This window comes from Adiantum capillus-veneris, chromosome 20, assembly GCF_014529385.1.
Source record: "Adiantum capillus-veneris isolate H3 chromosome 20, ASM1452938v2, whole genome shotgun sequence".
In the NCBI taxonomy this organism is placed as follows: Eukaryota; Viridiplantae; Streptophyta; class Polypodiopsida; order Polypodiales; family Pteridaceae; genus Adiantum; species Adiantum capillus-veneris.
Genome location: NC_140950.1, coordinates 38,774,073 through 38,800,655, shown reverse-complemented (window position 1 = coordinate 38,800,655; position 26,583 = coordinate 38,774,073). Strand labels below are relative to the sequence as shown.

Sequence of the window (26,583 nt, the reverse complement as noted above, 5' to 3'; positions counted from 1 at the left end):
AGAGAGAGAGAGAGAGAGAGAGAGAGAGAGAGAGAGAGAGAGAGAGAGAGAGCAACAAAAAATGCTCCCAAACAGATTTTGCAACAGCCTGCGTCTTCTTGCACGAGAGAGAGGCTGACATCGCTCATGAGAGTGAGAGAGAGAGAGAGAGAGAGAGAGAGAGAGAGAGAGAGAGAGAGAGGGGGGGGGGGGGGGAGCGACACAGGTGTTAGCTCCCTTCTATTTTCGAAGGCCACTGTAACCTTCACCTTTCCTACCCTACGTGTCACCCTTGCTAATGAGCGATTTTTTGAATTTTCTCTAGATGGTGCCCCCTACTAGCCTTCTTGAAAGTGTTGAATTCCTTAGGCTAGCCTTTATTTCTTGAAAAGCCACCTCAATGGCTTTTGAGGAATTCAAGACATGACTAGTTTAAGCTAGTGTGAAAATAGACACCCCATGGCTTGCCAAAAACAATTTTCTTAGCTGAAGAAAATACGGAAAACTTAAAACTCTACCGGGCTTTATGTCAAAACTCAAATCATTTACCGGTATTTATACTAAAACTTGTAAAATTTTGCTGAGGCAAGCTCATAATCTGGCTAGGATTTTAAAGGAACCCTCAAGACAAGAATACTTTTATCTTTTCTAATAAAAAACCTTCTTTATGTGTAGGTATGGTGTCCTTTTATTTGGGAGGACGGATAAAACCTTTTAGTCAAATTTACCTCTAAAATTTCTCACATTTAGGTTTGCCAAGTTCTTGTGTTTTTTTGGAGCAGTGGGATAAACGTAAACCTTTACAAGGAAGTGCCAAGGTCTTTTAGCTTTGGAACCTAAAAAAATCTAGGGGCGTGTGGAGAACCTCAAAAAGAACGGTCGAAATGTAGACACGTGGAAAGAACATTGCTGAGGTGGCAAAGATCTCCTCGGAGAGAGAAAGAGAAAGAGAGAGAGACGAGGGGGGGGGGAGGGAGAGGGGGACGTCAACTCTCGCAGAGACTCATGAGAGAGAGAGAGAGAGAGAGAGAGATGGTGGGCGGATGTGCTTTTGGGCTTTGACGTGAGCTGACTCACATACGAGAGAGAGAGAGAGAGAGAGAGAGATATGACGATGGTCTAGGCACTTTGCCCATTTGCCTTCTCTCCCTCTCCATTTCTCTGTACGTGTAAGTTGATCTTGATCTGTCCTCTTATTCAAGTTTGTACACAGAAGTTATTTTTATCATTTTTTGTGTTGTTTTTTGCTTCTTCTATTTGCTCTTGGAATTTTCTGTCCTCTCTTGGAATTTTCTGGTTGTTTGATTTTGGTTTTTTTTAAAAACTTCAATCTCATTTTTAAGTAATGTTCTGTTGCTCATGGAGATGTATTCTTTGGATTGTGCTTAGGTTGCCTGCTTCCTAAGCCTTTGCATCGCCCTCATACCGTAGCAAGCTCAGTGTTGGTATGGAGGGTGAGGATGAAGAGTTTGAGAAGCTTTTAGAGGAGATCCCTCAAGCTATGGAGAGCAATACTCAGCTAGATGATCTGGAATCAGCAGAGGTTGTGCATAATGGGGTGGACAGTTACATGATGCGATCACACAGTATCGAATCATTACAGGGCATCTTTCAAGCTTTCCAACCAACCCGAGACAATGAAGAATGCATGTATTCCATGCATTCCTCTCATTCTGATGGGGTATTGACCACAAATGCCTTTATGGATTTCCACCCCCCTTCTGAGGCATCGGGTGTGCAAGCGCAGACTTTTGGATTTGTAAACAAAGAGGTACCTGCAGATGCTCCTCTTGGTACTGTGTTTGCGAATCTTAAGTTGGAGGCAGCTGCTCCCATGCAGTCAAATTTTGCTGTGCATCATTGCGCAGAATTTTCTCTAGATACACTACGTAATGCCAGCTCAACATGGGTAGCCAATGCTAGTTCCTTCGAGTCTGGTATGAAATATTCAAGGCCAATCACACAGGCAGTGACCGATGAGCATTTGCGAGGCGTTCCTAAGAATGGTGGTTATGGACAAGCCTATGGCAGACCTGTGGGTTTGGAGCATAGAGGCTTGCCACTCTCTCAGTGCAGCGGCGACAAGAATATGACAAATTTGAAGCCTATGGGCCTTGACTCAGGCATTGATTATGTGCATCAGGTTTTTGGGGTTCGAGTGATGACAAATCAGCCTTTCATGTGCCAAGCACCAATGCCCTCCTCTGTTCAAGACGAATGTGTGCCTAGGATTTATGTTGATGGAAAGGATGGCTGGTATCAGAACTCCAAAGTGCTTGCCTACCTTCAACCTCAACAGGTGCACAAACTGAAGCTTTTACAGCAGGCGAGAGAGGGAGAGACAATCAATGAAGTTTTGGCTCATTACCCTCGGGACTTTGTAGATGTTGAACATAATAATGGTATGTCAGCATTTCCTGCTGGTAGAGACCATGGATATGCTCGTTTAGGCATTGGAAACACATGTCCTATAAACTGTGGGTACCCCCTTAGACAAAAGCTTGTTAACCCTTATGTAGATAACTTTTGCTCATGCTGTACACAAGACGTTTGCGGCAGGCGAGATGATTGTTCAGCTTTCCAAAGTATGCTAGGAGGTTCTACAAAGAACAAGCCTTTTCAGGTCGAATCGGCACTTCTCAGCAATGGTTTGCTCAAGGCTCCCACTTGTTCTCCTCTGTATGAGGAGAAGCCACAAGTGAGAATTTTGTCAAAGAAAAGCTTGAGAGTAGCTGCACCTGCCTCAACTCCATTGGTGGGATGGTGTCACAACAACAAAAACGCGAGTAATTTCCGAGAAAAAGGAGCGTGCAATCAATGTTCAATAGCTGAACCTAACAAATCAGCAGGGCAGGAAAATTCAATAAAGCCTGCTTGGGAACTGCGTAAAGCATATCAGGCCACGGATGCAACGCAGCAAGGCCCCTTCTATAGCACTTTAGCTGACATTGAAGGGCGCATACTTGCTGTTGCCAAAGACCAACATGGATGCCGTTTTTTGCAGAGGAAATTTGATGAAGGTTCTCATGAAGATGTTCAAAAGATTGTTGCTGAAGTACTGGGTCATGCAGTTGACCTAATGGTGGACCCATTTGGTAACTACCTTATTCAGAAGCTCTTGGAGGTTTGCACCGACGATCAGAGATCAAACTTGCTACAGTCCATTACAAGCAAAGGGGAACTTGTGAATGTGTCCCTTAACATGCATGGGTATCTAATACTCCTTGCTATCAAGCTTTACAATGTAGTTGTTGTGGTTCCAGTTGATAATGGCTTCCTAACTTTTAGTGATTTTTGGACAGCACTCGTGCTGTGCAGAAGTTGATAGAGACATTGAAGTCCCATCAGCATGTGGCTATTGTTACGGCTTCTTTGAGGTCAGGGGTTGTGACCTTGATTAAGGATTTGAATGGCAATCATGTCATCCAGCGTTGCTTGCAGCACCTCAGCAATGAGGACAATCAGGTCCTCTTACTACCACCACCATCTCCCCAACTTGTATTGTTTTGTTGTTCTTTTGTATGTGACAGAGCTATGTGTGTGCTGGATGGTGATGTACAGTTCATTTTTGAGGCTGCTGCTCACAATTGTGTCGAAATCGCCACCCATCGCCATGGTTGCTGTGTGCTGCAAAGATGTATAGATCACTCAACAGGAGTTGCGAGGCAAAACCTTATCTGGGAAATTGCTTCAAATTCTCTACAACTTGCCCAAGATTCTTTTGGGTATGTTTTTTACGGTTTAAAAGTGTCTGTGTTCTCATGTCGAACAAAAAACAGTGGGCTAAGGGTATGTTTTTTAAGGTTGATCAGATTTATAGGTGCATGGGTGGGTGCAATGGACAGTGGGCTGAGGAAGAAACAAAGAATGAAAGAATACTTATTTATTTGTCATTCAAACAACCAATTGAGCAGCTAGATAGTTTTATTTAGTTACGTTCCACTTTGGATTGCCATCTCTCTCTTTCTTTCTTGGTACCCTCATTTCTTTTTATTTTTATGTTCCCTAGGCATGGATGTAACCTTTTGGTCTCATAGGTCATTTTGGCATTTTGAAGATGTTAATATAACATTTCATTTCATCTCTCTCTCTCTCTCTCTCTCTCTCTCTCTCTCTCTCTCTCTCTCTCTCTCTCTCTCTCTCTCTCTCAATGAGCGTGTGTGTGTGTGTGTGTGTGTGTGTGTGTCGAAAAAGGAGCTATATAGTGTGAACAAATGACCTCTTGGGATGCTCATGGGCCTTTCTCCTAAAGAACGTACAAATTGGAGGAGTACAATGTGAGTGCTAGCTATACATCATGGCTGCATATAAGAAGAGTGGAGTATAAACCATCGAGGATGTGCATAGTTCCATGTAATGTGTCCCTGATCCAGATTGAAAGATATTGAAGACTGCATCCATAGCCAAAGGAAAGAGGATTCATGCGCCTCTCCTGTCTTGGAGGAGCTTGCTGATGTATCCCAATGGCAAAGCAGAGTATGCACCAACTCCCACCGGATAGCAGTCAAGGTAATAGTTATTTGGGAAGGCTGTGGGCCCATGATGTGAGCACACAAAGCCTTCCGCATAATCCATAACGTAATGCAACAAATTTTTGCAACAGTTGTTTCCCACGGATGTAGATCAAACTAGTGCATAGTGGGTGGAAGCATCTCTAGACCGCCTCATTTGTAGCCTAAAGACGTGAGCATAAAGACTGGATTTGTAGGAGAACCCTTGAATAGAGTATGTAACCAAGAAATCACAAAAGCCATGCAACAAACACATCATGAATGCCAACTCTGATAAGCAAACAACATACTACCCGCCAAACCATGGGCATATTCAAAAGCAATGTCTTAGGGTCTCATGTGGCTATGTAGTAAATCATTGACATGTTAGGTCATGGCCAAATGTGCAGCCCAAGTGTCAACAAGGAGTCTTGCATGTGCACTCGTCACATGAAGTAAGATGGCTCTAGATGCATGACCAAAATTGGAACCAAAAAGTAGGAGAGAATTGCTGCTGAGACCAGTGCTGCGACTGGCGTTGGCCACCGGTGATATGGGGGCTAGCATTGTTGGATAATCAAGTGCACACCACCATGGGTTTCATTCCTTAAACCATGCATCCAATATAGAGGCCAAGAATACATGTGGATAGTGGTGTTTGGAGACCATCCTTTATATTGTAACCTTTGGTTTAATTGAACTCTCTTTTTTTTGCTTATTGCTTTACATGGAATTCTTCCTCTCCTCTCTTTGCTTGTGCTCTGCTCTCCATCTCCCTAAGCTTTGGAAACTATGCTAGAAGACAAGGTATTAGAGCGTGGTGATTTTCATCCTCCATAGCCTTGGCTTGTAGCTCTCGTGGGAAAGATCTCCTGTAGAGGAGAAGGAGAAGAAGTTGACCATCTCGAAATCTTACACAACTGGCATCATCAGGGTCGCCAAGGCTTGTAGAGCATCTCTCGATAGTGCAAGTAGTTCCGATACTCATTCTGCAGCCCACCATGGGTAAATACGACTTCGTTCTGAAAACCTATACACTGTTGCAGAGATTCCGTAGGCTTTTTATGTGTATTCACACCAATTCTATGATTGGCCACTTTGCTTTAGTAACCCTAAGAGGTTCTTCACATCATCGTACAAATGGCTTTCGATATCTTGGCTTTCTTGACAAGTTTAATTGGATTTATGTGTCAAAGTTATGCATCTCAAGTGAATGCTCAATGTGTTCCTATTTATTTATTTTATCATTTTAGGTATTTTAAAACTTATTTGACATGAAAATTGGGCCGAGAAATTCAGTTGAGGGGTATATAAGGATCCCCAACCCCGAGTGTGTTGGTTTGAAGAATCTCTCTCTCTCTCTCTCCCTCTCGTGCATTCTCTCTCTATCTCTACGCTTCCTCATTGTCTACTTTGACATGGTATCAGAGCAAGTTGGCTCATGATCGCGGGAGACGCACGCAAAGAAGAAGAGGAGTTTGAGCTTGGTGCAACTTTGAGATTGACGAGCGCGATCACGTGGAGTAGAAGCGTGAAGAGAACTTGAAGAAGGTTGGAAAATCTCTACGCTTTCACATTGTCTACTTTTGACATGGTATTAGAGCAAGTTGGATCGTGATAGTAGGAGATGTGCGGGTAGGAGAAGGGGAGTTCGAGCTTGGCGGCGGTGTTGGAATTGGCGAGCGCGATCACGTGGATCAGAAGTGTGAAGAGAACTTGAAGAGGTTATTTCCAACCGGATCGACACTTCAATTTTTCGGCGATCTGAAAGTTCTTATAGTGTGACCGACCTCAAGATGGCCATCACAAAATGATGACGTGGCATGCCCACCCGGACAAGCATTGATGGAAACTGACAAAATGAATAGTTTTAGGTTGTTCCAACTTATGAGGTCTTGTCCGATAGGGCCCAGGGGACACAAGGATTCAAAAATAAAGTGAAGACTAATTTCTGGCACTGGCTGCTGACATGGCAGGCCGTACGGACACCTGCAAATAGCGTTGACTGCTGATGTGGTAGACTATACAGACGCCCGAGATTTGCGGCGGAAATTTTGTTGGCAGCTTTGAGCGCTAGAATGAGGACCATATGCTTTTGAGACTTGAAGGCTTTTCATGTAACTACTTTTGGAAGGCCATGGGCCTAAAAATTTGTTGCCAGGGTCTCTCCCTCTCTCAGATTGGCTTGGGATGTTAGGTGCAGCGGAATGAATGTTTGCGCTTTTCTTTGCTCAAGATGAGTGGTCCATAGTGTGCTCAAGGTTCCTTTTCGTTCTTATGGAAGGTAGAGCCTTCCGTTCTTAATGAGAGAATGCTATGATCACAAACAAAGTGAATGGACACTGTGCGTGCAAGTGAATGAGACTGAGAGATAGAGAGGAAAGAGATACGGTACCATAGACGTTGTAAAACCCTCCTCCGAAGGCCCCACTCTCGTCAGCGAGAGTGGTCTACTTATGATTGCACAATCTGGTACAAATGAATGCAAGTGACTGATGCAAGTCTAGGCTATGTTGACGATGACGATGGAGATGACGAAGTTGACCTAAGGGCTGAAATCTGCAATCTTTCTACTGCTGTCCAAAAACGCTATGGGTTGAAATCTGCTGCGGGTCCAAAAACGCTGATTTGGGGGCTGTTTTCTATGGGTCTTTGTCACTGAAAATCTGCAAGTCTTATGGCTGAAAACTGAGGTTAAAACGCTAGTTGCCTGTAAATTCTTCTGGCGATGAAGGTTGATGCAAAACGCTGGTGTCTGAACTTGCTGGCGATGAGTAGATCTTGAAAACGCTAGAGGATGGCTGATGCAGAAAACACTAGCATGGGGGTTCTTGCTTGGAGGGGGAAACCACCAAGGTTCTGTTGAGAAGTTGCCTGCTGAGCTTGGCTCCTGTTGCCTCTTCTGCCATTTAGTATATATTTTCTTACCCAAATTGCTCTACCTACTTTTGTGGAAAGTCACTTAAATTAACAAGTGAAAAATGTCAAAAATAGGGAAAATAGGCTAAAATCACTGGAAAATTCCCATGAAGGATTCTGATGGGAATACTGATGATCATGCTGTGTGCAACGAGAGGATATCCATCTACACTAAGTGACTAGGCATGCACGGTCTACGAATAGACTCACAAAAGTGCCAGATCACTACTAATTTAGACTGACTGGATTGATTGAACCCTGATCATGCTGTAGCTTGTCTACGGACACATAGGGTTGGATGTGTCACGTGACATCCCCTCCTTTTCAAAGTGAGGTATTGGTACCGAACTGTATGGCGTCGAGGGAGATTGCCAATAGCATCCGGAAATTTGGAAGGGACTCTTCGCCGGCCCACTCTGATGTGTGGGTCGTGCGTTACTTGAACTTCATAAAGGTCTGCAACGCTTGCTTCTTTGGGCCGCGTCGAAAGCGACACAGAGTCTTTTGTGGCTCCTTCGATGCTTCAACTTCGTCTAGAGTCATGCTTCTTTCTTCTTCAAGAATCTCCATGGCTAAAAATTCTTGAAACCATTTCCAACACAAAACCATGAACATACCTATTCCATGTAAAGTGACTGGAAAAAATATTGTCTTCCTAAAAGACAGTGCATGCAATGTAGATGAACAAAGAGACGGAGTGCCAAACCGTTCACCACACACACGTAACCAATGAGATCGAATCTCTCTCTTTGGATCTAGAGCAATCAATTGTGGCAATTCACAACGGAAATGCCCATGCTTGGTGCTCATACTTTCATGTGCTCTTTCTACAAATGTGTCATGCCAAGGAAGAGACATGGAATGTGACTTCCTTGAATGTATACTTTTCAGCTTTTCATGAAAAATCCGCATACATTCGTGCTCATCCATGAGTGAAACGTGCTCAACGTACAATATGTTATGCCTAATAAAAGGGATCACATAGAGACGCTGACTAAAATACAAGAAACGATCACGAATGAAACACTCGAACAATGCGTGCGTATCAATCATGCGAACACATAATACTTCCTGTGAGGGTTCTTTGGACCTAGGCTCGAAAGCCAAGATCGGTTCTTCCTGAATGAGCAAATTATCCTGTGGGGGTTCTTTGGACCTCGACTCGAAAGCCAAGATCGGTTCGTCGTGATTGATCGAATCTACAACGAGGTTAGCTTTGCTAGAAAAAGCATCCACTAACACATCATCCTTGTGAACAATCGCACCATCTTCATGCAACTCATCATGCTTGTGAGAAATCACATCTTGATCATGCAAATCATCATGCTTGTGAGAAATCACATCTTGATCATGCTCATCATTAACATCCAAATCATCATGCAAATCATTGTCATTTAAATCATCATGCTTATCATCATCATTCAAACCATCATGCTTATCATCATGATGTTATGTCCCGCTCACAGGAGAGGGGATCTAGCCGAGATGCCGTCGGGATGGGCGTCCAGTGTCCGGACGGACGTAGTGTGAACCCGGCCAGTGTGGCCGGCCATTATTATAAAAGGGAGGCCAGTGGGGGTCGATAACTGCAAATAAGGCCTTGGCCTCCCTTTTATAATAATGGCCGGCCACACTGGCCGGGTTCACACTACGTCCGTCCGGACACTGGACGCCCATCCCGACGGCATCACTGCCAATGGGGGTCGATAACTGCAAATGAGGCCTTGGCCTCCCTTTTATAATAATGGCTGGCTACACTGGCCGGGTTCACACTACGTCCGCTCGGACACTGGACGCCCATCCCGACGGCATCTGGGCTAGATCCACTCTCCTGTGAGCGGGACAACATCATGCAAATCCTGTGTGTCATGCTTTGGAGAAGAAGAGACTGAGAGAGTCTCCGTCTCCTGAATCTCTTGCATCTGTGCCGGCACTTGAGAAAAGAGTCGCAAGAACTCTTGCATGTGTCGCTCGCGCTGTTCTTGTCTTGCCTTTCTTTCTGCTTCTCTTTCTGCTTTGTCTTCTGTGTGCGTGCGATCCATTTCTGCTTTTATTTCTGCGTGTCTACGATTTACTTGTGCTATTCTTTCTGCATTTCTTGCTTCGCGTTCTAAGTTCTGTTCCAGAAACATCAGCTCCAACTCCTCCATTGGAGTTAGTGCAATCGTTGTAGATGGGGAAGGGTCAGAAAAACCTCCTGGTGGGGAAAATTCTTCTTCGCCTCTCTCATGCTCATCACCTCCAAGCGAAGTATCCATTCCACTTCGAGTGATGACCATTCTAAAGTCGTGGGTTCTTGTGGTCTTGGGTTCTTAAGTTCACGAGGAACTTGGGTTCTTGGGGGTCTTGAGTTCTTAAGTTCACGAGGAACTTGGGTTCTTGGGGGTCTTGGTTCTTGAGGTTTTCTTTCGCTTGCAAACCGTGTTTGAGAAGGATCTTCTCTTCACCCGAGTTCTACTCCTCTCCGTGGGCGCACCCCTTGGCGGCCTTGCGCTCACACCAAGGTTGCTTTTTCCCACCTCACGTCGATTGGCCGGCCGCTAAGTGCACGGTCCGCTCTCAATGAGTGAAAAGAGACACAAGGGGAGGTTGAACAAGCCCTTCTTTCCTGGGATTCCTGTCACTCTTCAAAAACACGATTAGGAATCGACACGCCCAAGTGAACTTGGGTTCGTGTGACCGCAACAAGCAAAAAAAAAAATTCTTGTGATTCTTGTGGTTCTTTCCTTGAGTGATACAAAACACTGCCAAAGCTCTGATACCAATGTTAGGTGCAGCGGAATGAATGTTTGCGGTTTGCTCAAGATGAGTGCTCCATAGTGTGCTCAAGGTTCCTTTTCGTTCTTATGGAAGGTAGAGCCTTCCGTTCTTAATGAGAGAATGCTATGATCACAAACAAAGTGAATGGACACTGTGCGTGCAAGTGAATGAGACTGAGAGATAGAGAGGAAAGAGATACGGTACCATAGACGTTGTAAAACCCTCCTCCGAAGGCCCCACTCTCGTCAGCGAGAGTGGTCTACTTATGATTGCACAATCTGGTACAAATGAATGCAAGTGACTGATGCAAGTCTAGGCTATGTTGACGATGACGATGGAGATGACGAAGTTGACCTAAGGGCTGAAATCTGCAATCTTTCTACTGCTGTCCAAAAACGCTATGGGTTGAAATCTGCTGCGGGTCCAAAAACGCTGATTTGGGGGCTGTTTTCTATGGGTCTTTGTCACTGAAAATCTGCAAGTCTTATGGCTGAAAACTGAGGTTAAAACGCTAGTTGCCTGTAAATTCTTCTGGCGATGAAGGTTGATGCAAAACGCTGGTGTCTGAACTTGCTGGCGATGAGTAGATCTTGAAAACGCTAGAGGATGGCTGATGCAGAAAACACTAGCATGGGGGTTCTTGCTTGGAGGGGGAAACCACCAAGGTTCTGTTGAGAAGTTGCCTGCTGAGCTTGGCTCCTGTTGCCTCTTCTGCCATTTAGTGCTAACTTTGGTTTGCTTATATATTTTCTTACCCAAATTGCCCTACCTACTTTTGTTGGAAAGTCACTTAAATTAACAAGTGAAAAATGTCAAAAATAGGAAAAATCGGCTAAAATCATTGGAAAATTCCCATGAAGGATTCTGATGGGAATGCGGATGATCATGCTGTGTGCAACCAGAGGATATGCATCTACACTAAGTGACTGGGCATGCACGGTCTACGAATAGACTCACAAAAGTGCCAGATCACTTCTAATATAGACTGACTGGATTGACTGAACCCTGATCATGCTGTAGCTTGTCCACGGACACATAGGGTTGGATGTGTCACGTGACATGGGAGCATTGAGCAGAGAGAGGGCCCTCGGACATTGTACTTTGTCAAGATTAATTTGAAAAGAAATACCGAAAGGGGCGCCAGATTTTGGGGCCAATCTCTCTGGGCACGGAACTACGCCGGCCGTGTCATCTTTCTTAGTTGTGATTAAGTTATTTCGAGTTTCTCTCATGTGTGTTGCGTCAGATTCTTGACTTGGGGTGTTTAAGTCTGTAACAGTGGTATCAGAGCTCAAAAAGATTCTTCTTCTATGGAGGATCCGATCCTTTTTGTAGCACACACAGGTTTTTGTGCAAGAATCTTGGCGTCCCGACCCCGGACTTATTAGCTACTCCCACCCTTCGTCCATCGCACATCAGGCGCGCTCCCGTCTTCATCGCTCTACCTTGAGGGCATAAGCCATAAAGCACCCCAGATTCCACATGGGTTCTCGTGGAGAATCTGACAGAGATAACACCTCTAAGGCAAAGAAAAGTTGAAACCGGGCATGGGAATTGAAGAAAAGAATGAAGAAATGGGCAAATTTTTGGCAGGAAAGTTTGCCAAAGCCGAGTACAAATGTCAATTGCAAGTTGACATTGTGTGAAAAGATTAATCAAGTACTCCAGAGACCCGAGATTTGTGAAACCTTGAAGATGTACCCGATTGATGAGATTCACTCGAGATGCCGTGATGCCATTGATACTCCTCTTAGCTGAAAGGACAGACGAGTGCAGAAAAGCGGAAGTTGTACTCGCAAGAAGAGCTGGATAGAGCTGTTGACCAGAAGATGAACCAGATAATGAAAGGCTTGAAGTACTCTGAAAAGAAGACAAAATCGGTGGATTTTCCCAATTATTTGGGCCGGAAGTTGAGTTTCGAGGTGGCAAGCAGATCCAAGAAGTGTGCTCATTTCAAGGACGACTCAGATTTTTCTTCGTCTTCAGAGAGTTTCGACAGTTCGTCGTCCTCTAGTTCCAAAGAGGATGAGAAAAGGCGGAAGAAGCAAAGAAAAATTAAGAAAAGCAAGAAAAGCAGATTTGTGAAAAAGTCTAGAAGGCATGGAAGGCCATCTAGTAGTTTAGAGGAGGAGAGCTCGTCCTCTTTTGACAGTGCAAGAAGACTTTCACAAAATGATGATGTGGTAGTAGTGCCCGGACAAAGAACCGATGATGTGGCAACATGTTGTACGGACAGGTCCGAAATTTACGTTGACAAGTGCCACATGGCAGCTGTACGGATTTTCGTTTTATGCGCTGACATGCCGACGTGGCTGCTGTACGGATTTCCGCCAATTGCGTTGGCTGCTTTTTGGTAGTTTTTGGTACCATATGCTTTTGGGACAAATTGCTTTTGAGTTTACTGCTTTTGGGGCATCCCTTGTCCCTTGTAAGAATAAATAAGACCCTTGGGGCCTCACTCTGCAGAGCATCTGGATGCAGAGTCTGAGAGCAGAGGTCCTGCGGGTGTTGTACTTTGCTCAAGCCTTAATATAAAAATAAATACCGAAAGGGGCGCCAGATTTTGGGGCCAATACCTCTTGGCACGGAACTACGCTGGGCCTTGTCGACTCTACTTCTAAAGTGTGATAAAGTTGTGAAGTATTTTCAGAGATTCTCTCGTGTGTCGTGCCAGATTTCCGACTAGGGGTGCCCAAGCCCGTAACAAAGACCAAGGAGTTCAAGAAAGGGGGTTAGGCCCTCAGGTTTGAGACGTTTTCAAGCTACCAGGACACCCATCGAGCCCTTGAGTTTGTATAACAGTTTGACGGCACCTTCTTTGGAGGTCGGTTCATAGAACACTCCGAAGGGCGGCATCTTACTTGAAAGGAACTGCATAGACATGGTGGTCTACTCTGTTGTTACGCAAAGAAGCACCTGTGACGTCGTTAAAATTCAAGAAATTTTTTACGTCAACTTGGATATCAAATGAATATGAAAGAGATGTCATCACGGCTTGGCATCACTTGAGAATGACTAAGAAAGATACATTTGATGACTACTGCCAGTGTAAGGTGCAGCGGAATGAATGGTGAACTTTGCTTAAGATGAGTGCTCCGAACTGTGCTCAAGGTTCCTTGTTCTTGGGGAAGGGAGAGCCTTCCGTGCTTTAATGAGAGAGTGCAAGTGATCACAAACAAAGTGAATAGACACTGTGCGTGAAGGTGCATGAGACTGAGAGATAGAGAGAGAAGAGAATACAACACCAGACGTTGTAAAACCCTCCTCCAAGGGCCCCACTCTCGATGGCGAGAGTGGTCTACTATTGATTGCACAATCTGGTACAATGACTAATGCAAATCTAATGGCTATGCCGAGGCCGACGGTGGTACCGACGATGACGAGACTATGACTGGAAACTGAATGCTTGGCGAATTTGCAAGGGGTCGAAGTCGATGGGCTGATCTGCTACTGTTTTGCTTGCTAAATTGTTCGCTGAAAACGCTGCTTGGCTGCTGCCTAAAAACGCTGTCTATGGCTGAAACAAAACGCTGGATTGGGCTGTTTGTAGGCGCTGTTGAGGCTGCTTGAAAACGCTGCTATACTGTGCACTTGCTTGCTGTAAACGCCCTTGCTGAAAACGCTGGATGGCTGCTGTAAAACGCTGACAAGGCTGGCTGAAAAACGCAAGACAGCAGGGGACCAAAACGCTAACTGTAGAGGCTTTTTGTTGCTGAATTCCCTGGCTGAAAACGCTGATTGAAATTGCCAAGGCAGGGCTGAATTTGTTGATGAAGATTGGTGAAAAACGCCAGCCAAGGGGGGGGGGAGTCTTGCTGTGAGAGAGAGGGGGAACCTGCTGCACTTGTGCCTGTGTTCTCCTTGCTCTTCTGCCAATTAGCCTAATCCTAGGTTTGCTTATGTATAACTTTAGCAAAATTGCCCTACCCAGTTCCCAACAAAATTCACTTAAAATAATAAGTGAAAAATGTCAAAAAGAGGGAAAATAGGTTTAATGCACTGGAAAATTCCGCTGATGGATTCTGATGGTAATGCTGATGACGTGCTGTGTGCAACCGGAGGATATGCATTTAATCTAAGTGATTGGTCATGCACGGTCTGCGAACAGACTCACAAAAGTGCCAGATCACTTCCTATTCTAGACTGACTTGATTGAACTGAACCCTGTTCATGCTGTAGCTTGTCCACCGACACGTAGGGTTGGATGTGTCACGTGACATCCCCTCCTTTTTAAAGTGAGGTACTGTTACCGAGTTGCATGGCTTCCTTGTAGTCTGCCAACAACTCTAGATAATCTTTGTAAAACTCTTCGTCAACCAACATTGCTTCGTAGGTTCCTCGATCCTTGAACTTCAAAAAGTATTGTCTCACTTGCTTCTTCAAACCATGTCGAAACCAATGCAACAACACTTGCTCCGGCTCCATGACTTCAGCTTCATCTATGATCTCCGGTTCTTCTTCTTCCGAAATGTCCGTTTGAGGCATTCGTTGAAACACTTTTTTTTTTCCCGAGAAAAAGATCCTTCTATTAGTTACTGAAACTGCCCGTAGGGCTACAACCACCTCTTCAAGAGAGGGCTACAACAACCATGGTGGGAGACTCTCCCAATGAAAAACCAGCGTACGTACAATGGGCCTAAATCAAGAAATGGGGAGAGGGAAAAGCCACACAGGTGGTCGGTAATGCCATTGGAGTACACCCTGGACCATGGTGTAGAAAGGCCCAGGACGCCAGAGTCAAAGGAAAGCCTCTCTGCGCTACTGCATGCGGTCGCAGCTGCCTTGTAGTCCCTCGAGCTGTCCTCTGAGAGTGTGGATCAGCTCTAGCCAAAAAATCGCGAACAGTCTCTGCTGGTGGCACGGGGCGAGTCTCAAAGATGCGGAAGCAACGGGCCCGCCAGATGAACCAGAGTGTCAGGCCACTGATGAGCTCCCAACACTCCTCTCTCTCACTGCACCACTCCTGTGGAGTAAGCTCTGTAGCAGGCTGGAGTGTAGGTCGCCCCTCCTGCATCACTATCATCCTGCTGGTGGAAGATAGCTCAAACTGAAATGCCGGGCCTGAGAGGGTGGACCAAGCCGCTGCTCTGTACTGTCGAGCCGTGGAGAGAGCAGGCATGAGCCGAAGAACTCGTAGCCACACCTGGTGGCCCGAGGGACAGTCCCAAAGACAGTGACGCTGACTCTCCACAAGGTGGTCACAAGCTGCACATGCGACCGAGAGACCACTATGCACTAGCCAGCTCCCAACTGCTGTAGCTCTGTGTGCGACCAGCCACTGAAACAAGGTGACTCACCTCGACTGTCTAGAGTCTCACAACCTCTCCCAAAATGCTGCCAAGAACTCAACTGTGAGACCCTCCTCCTGCCAATGAGGTGCTGCAGCAGGGCGGGCCTCTCTCTGTGCTGCTAGTATATGACGTCCCAGTCGAACAGTGTACTGAAAGAACGGGACTCCTGGGTGGTCTGCAGAAGAGAAGGGATCCCTCCATAGCCACTCACTAGGATCCCACTGTACTCGTGCCAGTGGACAACACTCCCAAGCCCAAGCCTCTAGTGTCAAGTCTCAAGAGCTGCTGGGTCAGGGTCTATGACACAAGTCCTCCCACAGATGCCCACTACTTGAATGCTCTGAAAACAGCACTTTGCTACCTGCGGGGCCTCTACTGCAACTCGCTAAAGGCGTCCCCCACCCTGAAGCTCGAAGAAAAGGGCTGGGACAGTCTCTGAGCAGGCCCTGACTGAGATGAGAACCTCCAGTCGTGTGAAGGCTCCCATCCACCGGGGTGCTACTGGGCTCGAGGGGCGTGAGCCACTCAGCTGGAACTGACTCTGAGATGTCCTGGCACATGCTATGCACCCCTCTCATGCCCTGTAGCTGGAGACCTTGCACCTCCTCTGACAAACCTGTGAACTCTAGCCAGTCACCCAAAGAGTGCGCTGGACCTGCTGCCATGGGGCCCCAGGAAACATGAGGCCGACTACCAACCAAGTGGCCTCTCGAGTGCTAACCATGGGGTTCCAGACGAGGGGTTGCCGTAGGCGCTCCTCCGTGCACTCAAGGCCACGCCGCAAGTGCTCCCAAGATCGAAGCAAACTCACAGCGAAGCGGTCCTCTAGTCTCCTGCTCGAACCAACTCTGCGCATCTTTGTAAAGATCCATTTGGTCGAAGGTTGCCAAGGGCCTCCTGCCCGAGGCACCCTAGCACGAAGCCGCTGAAGCAAGAACTCCTTCCGGGGCTCCTCACTTGGAAGAAGTCCTCTGACGATGAACTTCCCAAGAAGGGCTCTGCTCTGCTGTGCTGGATCAATGATCCCAAGCCCTCCTTGTGAACAAGGAAGAGTGATGACCTGCCAAGCCACCTTGGCTCGGGCTATCTGAGTGTCACGTCTTGACCAAAGGAAGTTCCTAATCAGCCTCTCTACTTGGCTGATACAAGAACTTGAGAAGATCTAGCAGGAAGTGACGTACCACATAGTCGCCAACAACACCTGGTTGGCAACTACTACTCTGCCAGCCAAAGAAAGTCGTGCTGAGCTCAAGTGTAACAACTTTCTCTTGATAGACAGGAGAAGGGGAGCAACTTGCTGCTCGGGAGACAAGTCCAAACCAACCTGACAGCCCAAGTACCGAACTGCAGTCCCTAGGGGAATCCACCTAAAACCCTCTCCTGGCATCCAATCTGGCACATGAGCACTACCAACCGAGAAAGCCACTGTCTTTCTCCAGTTGATCAATGCGCCCGATGCACAACAGAAGATCTCTAGAGCCTGCTCACACCTGTGAAGGTTGGCCGCCTGGCTATCTAAGTACAAGGCTTTGAGTCATCGGCAAACTCAGCATCCAGTAGCTCATCTCCCCGAATAGGGAGTGCTAAGCCCCGTAGACCAACCTGCTGCGACGCCAAAAACCTGCTCATCGCCTCCGCATAGAACAGAAAGAGGAAGGGGGCAAGAGGACAGCCCTATTTGACCGAGCGTGTAAGCATGAAGCGATCACCTCTACCTCCTGCCAAGAGTACTTGACTATGAGCCTGTCTGTACAAAGCTGACACCCCTCTGATCCAAGCATCTGAGAAGCCCATCCTGCGTAGAGTGCCCTCTAGAAAGTCCCAGTCAACTCTGTCGTATGCCTTCTCAAAATCGAGAAGAAGAATCACGAGGTCCTCACCACGGAGCTGTGCCAGGGCGGAAGCCTCCCAAAAAGTAAAGATATTGTCAAGGATACTAAGTTCCTTGACAAAACCTGTCTGAGTCCCATGTATAAGGCTCTCTAGAAGTGGCTGAATCCTCAAACTCAGAGCCTTGGCAAGAATTTTGTAGGCTGAGTTGAGGATGGTGATGGAGCGCCACTGTCGAATCTCGCCACCCTCCTTGGGAATGAGGTAGATCAGGCCCTCACTCATGCTGTCAAGCATCACTCCTGTGTGCAAAATGTACTGAAAATCACTATAGAGATCTGGGCTAAGCAGGTCCCAGTACTCCAAGAAAAAACTGGGAGTCAACCCATCCTCACTTGGACAGCTACCACGGGGGAGGGCCCTAAGAGCCGTGTGCAGCTTCTCAAGCTGAAGTGGCAGCTCAAGCCTCTGACGCATCTCCTCAGTCACAAGACAAGGCATCTGTGCCCAAACGTGCTCCCTGCATGCATCCTGACGCTCTGACTGGGACTCTGCAGACAGTAACTCACGGTAAAAGTCAGTAGCAACTGCACGCATATCCTCGGGCTCAGAAGCAACTGACCCGTCGGGCCTCCTCAACTGACTGACCTTGGCATGCGAGTGTCGAGGTCCCACTGCCTCAAAGAAAGCACCAGTTACTCTGTCGCCCACCTGGGTCCACTGAGATGCCTGTCAGTGGAAAGCAAACTCATGTCGCCTGTCCTCTGTGCTAGCAAGCTCCTGTCGAGCCTGCTGTAACTGCTCCTCCAACCAAGGACTGTCTGGATGCTGCTCCTGCATCCTTTGTAACGAAGCAATGCCCCGTCTGAGACGCTGCTGTGCCTCTCTCGCTGCAGCCCGGCGAGCCAGAGACTCCTGGAGAAAAAAACTACTAATCTGAGCTAGGTCTGAGGCCACTCTGTCAGGAGGAGAGTCCTGCCTGTCCAAGCCCTCTGTCCAGAGAGCCTCTACCCTCTCTGTGAGTGCTGAGTCCAACAAGACCCTCTCTGGGATGCGAACCATCGTGCTCCCACTCCTCTGCCTGTCTGCTACTGTGAGGATCATTGGTGCATGGTCCGAGAAGGAGGTCCCTGCCAGGATGCCCACTGTCCCTCCCAAGTCACTGAAGTGGTCACTAGTGTAGAAGCGATCTATCCGCGATAGATTCACTCCTCCCACTCTGCGGTCCAATCGAGAGAAGGCAAGGCTGTTTGGGGGCCTCACAAAACCAGAGTGCTGCCAAACATCCGAGACCCTCAAAGTCATACAAAACCTCTCCCAAGCTGCCAACTCCACTCCATGCACAGTAGCATGGCTACCACCAATCCTGTCAGAGGGGTCCTCTAGCATGTTGAAGTCCCCTCTTATGCACCAATGTTCTGCCTGCGGCAGAGACTCAACTATCTTTGACCAAAACTTTGCACGAGCACTCGCCACATTGGGCGCATAGATGTTTAGGAAACCCACTAGGCCACCCTGAATCTGCATCGTAATCCATTGAGCCCTGCCTGGCACAATAATCCCTCTGCCCACAATGGCCTGCTGCAAAGAGTCTGCAATAGTCATACATACCCCACCCTGGATGCCTCCAGGTCCAAAAGCAGCTGACCAAAAAGTATCATATCGTCTACGCAAGAGCTGACCACAACGTCTAATGCGGCTCTCACACAGATGGTGCTCCTGAAGCATAAGGAGATCAATCTCTCCTCCCACAAGGCAACGCTGAAGCTCCTGACGCAGTCGGCCCCGTTGACGCTGAAACTGGGGCCCACCTAGTCCCTGTACGTTCCATGAGATGATCTCATGGGGAGCGAGAGAGAACAAATGCTGCCGCAACAGCTAGACGGGCTATCTTTGAGGCTCTCTTGGATGGGGAGTAATCCACATCCGAGCGTCCTCTAGAGAGGCATGACTGCAACGAATGCCTGGTCTAAGTCCAAGCAGAACGAGCCGTACGTAAAGCAACCTCCTCTGTCCAGGAGTTCTCATGAATGTATACATGGCATGGGAAGTACTGTGTATCGGCAAAGAAGTAAATCACAATGTGTCTACATCCTGCTGAGTCTTGAGGTGTCACCGCAAACTTGGCCAATGGCCACAAAGTCTGGAGCATGTCTGTAACTCCTAGTTCTCCCATGTGGTGAGAGAACTCTAGGATCTGTGTGTGTAACCATCCCAACATTGAGTCGAGAGTCCACTCTGTCTTGTCTCTGCCACAGAGGGGGAAGGAGAAGCCAATTGCTAAGTCCAAGGCCTCTGTCCCCCTAGCGGCAAGGAACAGAACATGGACCCTGAAGCAGGCTGCCTCATGGTCTGCTGAGGGGTCGCCGAGAAAACGAGTGAAGCCGTAGTCGAAGAAGTCCCATCGGCGCCGGATGTCAATGCTCGTCAGACCACGAGGGATAGCTGCAAGGGAAGATGTCTGTCCCTGCAGAGGGGGCCGCAAGAAAGGCTGTCCCTCTCTCGCTAAGCGACTCGTGGCAAAGGCACTGCCAAGAGATCTCCTAGCCGCCGGAGAAGGCCCTGCCCCCTGGGTCGACTGTGGAACTGAAGCAGGAGGGGGGGGAGAGGGAGCTGGGGGGAGCAGTGGAGAAGAGGGGCGGGAGGGAGCGACAGAGGTAGAGGGGTGGGGGGAAGAGGTGGCGGGAGCAGGAGGCGGGGGGGAGGATGATGAAGAGGGAGGGAACTCTGGCGGGGGAGGGGCTGTCGAGGGTGAAGCTGGGGTGGGGCTGGGGCAGGGACCTCATCCTGCTCAAGAGGACCAAAACGGTTCCCCGTGGGAACCCACTGCTGCTGAGTAGGCGCCTGAGGACCACTCTGAGTGCCAGGCTGATGCTGTGGCCCCTGTCGTCGTCTACCACGGGCCTGCTGCCATCCCTCCTCCGCTGGAGCCCCAAGCTCAGAGGATGGCTCTGCCTGTGTGTGCTATGTCTCTGGCTGTGTCTGCTGGCCAGCCCTTGAAGGCTGGGGCTGAGGCTGTGGTGTAGGTCGAGGCCTCGTCCGTGGACAGGCCTTCGCTAGATGGCCCATCTGTCGACAAATGAAGCACTGGTTCGGGAGGCCCGAATACTCCACTCTCTGTCTGAACCAACCCCCACTCACCCGAGGCAGAAGAATAACCTTCGGGAGCGTGTGAGTGTCTCTGACCAAAACGCGAACTGAGGGAATGCCAGCCTCCTTGGCAGCTACTGAGGCTGCCGTGCGAGGTGTCTCCAGGACAGTCCCAATGGCTGAGCCGATCCTGGACAGAAGTGGTAGGTACTCCCTCCGCAAACCCGAAAAGCAGACAAAGATGGGGATGTCTGCCTCCTCTACTAGAACATCCGAAGCAGGGTCGAAACCATGTCTTCGTTGTCGAAAGTTGGCACGTGCTGCTCGGATGGTCAGTGGACTCATGGTGATGACCTTGGACGCCATCTCGAAAGTCTCAAACTCGATCTGATAGTAACCTCGTCCGAGTATCTATACGTCCAAGATCTTGCCCACCTCTGCGAGAAGGCGGGCCTGGAGAAGGTCACGCAGCTCTCCTCTGCTAGGTCGGGTGCCGAGAATCTTGCAGATGACAGAAGTCGCCTGCAATACTTCCCCCAACTTGCGAGCCCCGTTTTCATGTGATTACTTGCGTCCCTTGTATTCGGCACTTTCTTATGATATTGATCATTCGTTCGCGTCCCTCACTCTCGTGTCCCTCTTGCGTTCAGTTTTCAAGTTGCGTTCTTGTGTATGCGTTTGCTTGCCTGCAGGTCCCGTTTGCATCGCAGGTGAGCCGGCGCGGCCCCTTTTTCGCGACGCCCCGAACGAGGGCGTCTCACTTGGTATCAAATCGCTCTACCTCTGCGGCTAGGCTCGCTTGCTCTGTCGGCGAAAGAGCAAGTCAAATGGTGGGCTCAGCAGGGTCGGGCGAGGGGGCTTCGGACGAGTCCCTCTGTGGCGGAGCTGGAGCCTCCATCTGTGTCTATTGCTGTGGCGAAAGAACAGGCGGCGGGGAGTATGTGCAAATGAGTGCGCCGAGCACTGCCCAAAAAAGTCAGTGCGGCACGAGCCAAATTGCAGAAAGCTTCAGGGAAAAAGGAAAGTAGGCGGGGGGCGGGGGGGGCGGGGGAGTGCGGTTGCACAAGCGGCAGTGGGCGGGGGGAGAAGGGGGGGGATGGCGGCGCGACAGGAGGCAGCGGTTAGGGAGCGCGAACGGGCAGCAGGCAGCGGGCGGGCGAACAGGGATAGCGGGGGGCGGGCGAACATGCAGCGGGCGGCAGCGCGAACGGGGGGGGGGGGGGGGGGGGGGGGGGGGGGGGGGGCAGTAGGCGGGCGAGCAGGGACAGCAGGGGGCAGGTAGGGCAGTGGGGGGGCAGCGTTGGGGCAGAGGGGGGGGGGGGGGTTAGCGATGGCGGAGCAAGGGGAGTCGAACAGCAGCAGCGAGTGAGCCAGACAATGGCTGAAACACTTTTAACCACGAAACATGGAAAACATTGTGCATTGACCATGAGTTAGGCAACTGCAATTTCATTGAAACCTCATTTATCTTTTCAATGACTGGAAATGGACCATACATTCGAAAAGACAACTTGGGACACTTCTTTCCAACTTGCTTAAGATGTTGCTTCATGATTCTTAAATACACCCAATCCCCTTCCTTGTCAAAACATCCCGACGATGCTTATTAGCCTGCGATGAATAAGATTCTTGAGCCTTGCTTGGCCGAAGCTTCACACTATCAGAAATCTCATCCAATGACTGACTTTCAACATTGTCATCAGGCATTTGACTGACCGAGCGAGTCAAAAGTGACTGGAACGGACGGCCAAAAACTGCCTCATACGGAGTTCGACCAATGGCAGAGGAAAAAGAGTCATTCAAAATAGCCCGAACCAATGGGAGATAGAGCTTCCACTGAGACTGCTGATCATGCACATATGACTTTAAAACATGAAAAGCCAATTGATTGTAAATCTTTGTCTGACCATCTGACTGTGGATGAAAAGCCGATGAAAAATTCAACTTAGTGTCAAAATTTTCAAAGAGTGCGTGCCAAAAATTGGACGTGAACTTAACATATTTATTTGAAACAATTGATTTTGGCAAACCACAGAGGGGGTACCAATGCTTAATGAACAACCGTGCTACATCTTGTGCAGTGACTGTGGCGTTACAAGGAATCAACATGCAAAACTTGCTGAAACGATCAACAATTGTTAAACATTGAGCGTTCCTTGAATGCAAACTTGGTGGAAGGTTAGTCACAATCCATGGAAATATTTTGAAAAGGTCCATCGGGAATAGGCAGCGGAAGCAAGAGGCCTTGCTGCTTACTCCCAGGAGCTTTTACCTTTTGACATATAGTGCATTGTGTGACATATCGAAACACATCTTTGCGCATTTTAGGCCAATAAAAGAATCTTTTTATTTTTTCCAAAGTGGTGTTCATTCCCCTGTGCCCATCCGTGAGAGGATCGTGTGCATCATGCAATATGGTTGGCCTGAGAGAGGGCAACACACATAAACGTTGACGAAAATACAACAAACCATCACGAATGAGATAGTTGCTTGGCCCTTGGGAAGCAAGAACCTGCAACCAATGCTTACCTGCTTACCAAACTCGAAATCCGCTTACTAATTCTTCATGCTGTCGAAAGACACACTCTGAATAGAAAAAGTGGACTTGACTTAAGAGCCAAAATCTATCCTTTGCGACTCAATGCATCTGCAACAGGGTTAGCTTTTCCAGGCACATACTCAATCAAACCTCCAAATTGCTCAAAAAATTGTGACCACCGTGCTTGGCGATCACTCCAATGTGCACTAGGCATAGACTGGAGCCACTAAGGGCTTGATGATTTGTGCGAACTGTAAACTCTCTACCATAAAGAAAATGCTTCCAATGCTTAAGAGAGTGAATGACAGGCAAAAGTTATTTATGATAAATTGAATAATTCTTTTCTGCACTATTGAGCTTCCGGCTAAGGAAAGCTACAGGACGACCATGCTGCTGAGGCACAACGCCTATGGCGACATTGCTCGCATCCGTCCATACCTCAAAGGGATCATCCCAAGAGGCAAGGATAAGACATGATGCTTCTGTCACCGCAACCTTGAGAGCTGCGAAAGCCTCAATGGCTGCTTCGGGCAAGTCTATGCGCTGACGGCGAGTCTTGACCCCTTTCAAAACATTAGTCATAGGTGCGGCAATGTGTGCAAAATTCTCTATGTGCAAACTATATGCTTGACATAAACCAAGAAAAGAACGCACATCATATGCAGTTTTGGGCAAATCCCAATTACGAACCTGTTCCATCTTCGCGGGATTTAGCTTGACGCCTTCTGCATAAATAATATAACCCAGATAAGTGACTTCAGTAAGAAAAAATTCAGACTTCTTAGCTGCAATGTACAACTGACACTCATCCAAACGGGTTAGTACCCTTTCGACATCCCTTTCATGTTGTTCCCACGATGCAGAAAAAATGAGAATATGAACACACATACACCGACTATATCGCCGAAACGCCTACCATGAGATGGTTAAATGTACCCACGGCACCTGTCAATCCAAAAGGCATAACAACATACTCCCATTGCCTTCTCTTGGTGCGAAAAGCGGTCTTGAAGATGTCGCCTTTGAATACCCGTACCTGATGGTATCCACTCTTGAGATCGACCTTGCTGAAAACCTTTGCTCCATTGAGCCTATCAAGGATATACTCAATGCGAGGCATCGGAAACTTGTTCTTGACGGTCATCTTGTTCAAAGCCATGTAATCAACACACAAACGAGACGAACCATCCTTTTTGCGAACAAACAAAATAGGAGCAGCAAAAGGACTACACTAGGACGTATGAATCCTCTGGCCACCAACTCCGTGAGTTGTCGCTCTAACTCTTCCTCATGTGTCTGTTCAAATGGTAGGGAGCCTTATTGATAGGCTGTGCCCCCTCTATAAGCTCGATGCGGTGGTCCTCCGGCCGCTCGGGTGGGAGACGGGGTTAAAGATGATCCTGCAAAAAGAGATGCTTAAACTTGATAAACAAATCTGAATACTTAGCTGGAGCTTGAATGCTCCGGGAAACTGGAGCAGCATAGATGAATGCCGCTTGTGCTCCTCGTCGTAATTCATGCTTTACCTGCACATGAGAAATGAGAGGCAAAGAATGTCGACCCTCCTCAGCACGAATGATGATGGGGGAGTAAGTCTTGGCATTTAATGTGAGAGTGTTGGCCTCCCAATCAATGAGAGGGTTATGCTCACGAAACCATCTAATGCCCAAAAGCATATCACATCCTGAAAGAGGAGACATGAGAAATTTCCTAGGGAAAGCAACTTGCTGAACTGTAAACAACACATCAAGGCACTCTTTCGTGATGAGAGAGTCCATACCGGGAGCGAAGCCAGAAACCTCGAGAGGAGATTTCTGACCAACCTCTAGGCGGGCTCTCTCAACAAGAGAGGCACTAATCACATCATGCATACTACCTGGATCAAACAATATGATAAAACTCTGACCCTTTACATGACCATAACACTTCATGAGAGACTCATCAATGTGTGTGTCAGAGACATGAGAAGATTCAGCTTGGTTCATTAAAGTGCTTGTGGTTGCTGTGGATGCCTTTGGTTCTTTAGGTGGGGCTGTTTTAGGACAAGCCTTCTTAATGTAACCCTTGACGTGACATTGATAACATCTACCTTCCTTAGCATAAATCGCTTGTTCTTCAGTCGTGATGTATCCTCTTATAATTCCTTGTGCAGCTTTTTTATCCGGGGTTAGTTTAGGTTTTGCAGGTGCTTTAGCTTTACCCTTAGATTCATTGTTAAAGTTCTTTTCCGAAGAATTAGAGGAAGATGGGCTAGAAGAGTTACCATTCTTATCATTCTGTGGGTTCTGAGAAGTCTGCGAGGTTCCTTGAGAAGTATTGTTCTTCTTAGGCTTTCCTTTATTGTGCTTCATCTCCTGTGCGAGAGCAATCGCTACCGCCTTGTTGAGATCGATCGGATCAAGTACCTCCACATCAAACTTGATATACTCGTCCAATCCATAAAGGAATGCCTCCTTGCGCTCCGCATCCGATTTGCGTAATTGAGTACTGAGCTGCAAAACACGATTAGAGAAAGACATAACTGGCATACCATTTTGCTTGAGAGTGCGCCAATCGTCCTTCAATCGTGCGAGGTACTGAGGTGGCATAAACCGCGCCTTAAGCTTGTCTTGGAAATTGGCCCAACAGAAGGAGAGGGGCGTGAACTCGTCGGCTTCCTCTAGGTGCATGGCTAACTGTGCCTCTTGCCATGCGTGGTACCAATTGATGGCATCACCGGCAAGGTACATAGCTGCCGTCAAAACCTTGCTATTGCCTGTCTTCTTAGTTGTCGCAAAATAAGCATTAAATTGATGCAACCAAGAATGAATACCCGTGACATCCATCTTATGATCATACTCACTGAAAGTCAACTTTTCTGTGAATCTCGGGTTGTGCCACTTGATGAACTACCAACATCTTTAGCTGGTTTGGACATAGAGGCGAGAACATGTCGGACTAACTCTTGCATGCGTTGTTCACTCTGTGCTGCACGCTCTGCGTGTCGTTCTTGAGCCGCCAAGCGCGCTTGATCATGCTCACGCTCCAAGGTTTCTTGTCTGAGTTGGCGTTCACGCTCCAAGGTTTCTTGCCTTTGTTGGCGTTCACGCTCCAAGGCTTCCTGTCGTTCTGCTTTTCTTTCTAGTTGTGCCATCGCAACGTGATTCGTTTCTTGTTGTGCCATCATCTCCATCATCGACTTGACCATCGCCTCCATAGGATTTGGTACAACTCGTGGCGTAGATGGGGAAGGGGGAGGGTCGGGAAAACCTCCTGGTGGGGAAAACTCTTCTTCGCCACTCCTATGCTCACCACCTCCATGCGAAGTATCCATTCCGCTTCGGGTGATGACCATGCATTGTGATCTTGGTTCTTAAGTTCTCGAGGAACATGGGTTCTTGTGGGTCTTGGTTTCTTGGGTTCTTGAGGGTCTTGAGTTCTTGAGGTTCTTGAGGGTCTGGAGATTCTTGAGGTAGAGAAGGCTCTTCTCTTCACCCGAGTTCTACTCTTTTCCGCGGGCACACCCCTTGGCGGCCTTGCGCTCACACCAACGTTGCTTTTTTCCACCTCACGTCGATTGGCCGGCCGCTAAGTGCACGGTCCGCTCTCAATGAGTGAAAAGTGGCACAAGGGGAGGCTGGACAAGCCCTTCTTTCTTGGGTTTCTTGTCACTCTTCAAAAACACGATTAGGAATCGACACGCCCA

General features: G+C 48.0%; 1 protein-coding gene across 2 annotated transcripts in view; it reads left to right on the top strand.

Annotated features, from left to right (window-relative positions):
* Positions 1–956: 956 nt before the first annotated feature.
* The window catches only part of LOC147432386 (uncharacterized), an 85,884-nt gene continuing 60,257 nt past the window's right edge, over positions 957–26,583 (top strand). The window contains exons 1-4 of one of the 2 annotated variants that reach the window (XM_086492360.1): positions 957–1,142; positions 1,369–3,189; positions 3,282–3,444; positions 3,541–3,704. In XM_086492360.1, coding sequence (XP_086348486.1) covers positions 1,427–3,189; positions 3,282–3,444; positions 3,541–3,704 — 2,090 coding nt within the window. In that variant the 5' untranslated portion in view covers positions 957–1,142; positions 1,369–1,426. Of the gene's footprint in view, positions 1,149–1,368; positions 3,190–3,281; positions 3,445–3,540; positions 3,705–26,583 lie in introns of both variants that reach the window. The other variant, XM_086492359.1, reaches the window with a different exon arrangement.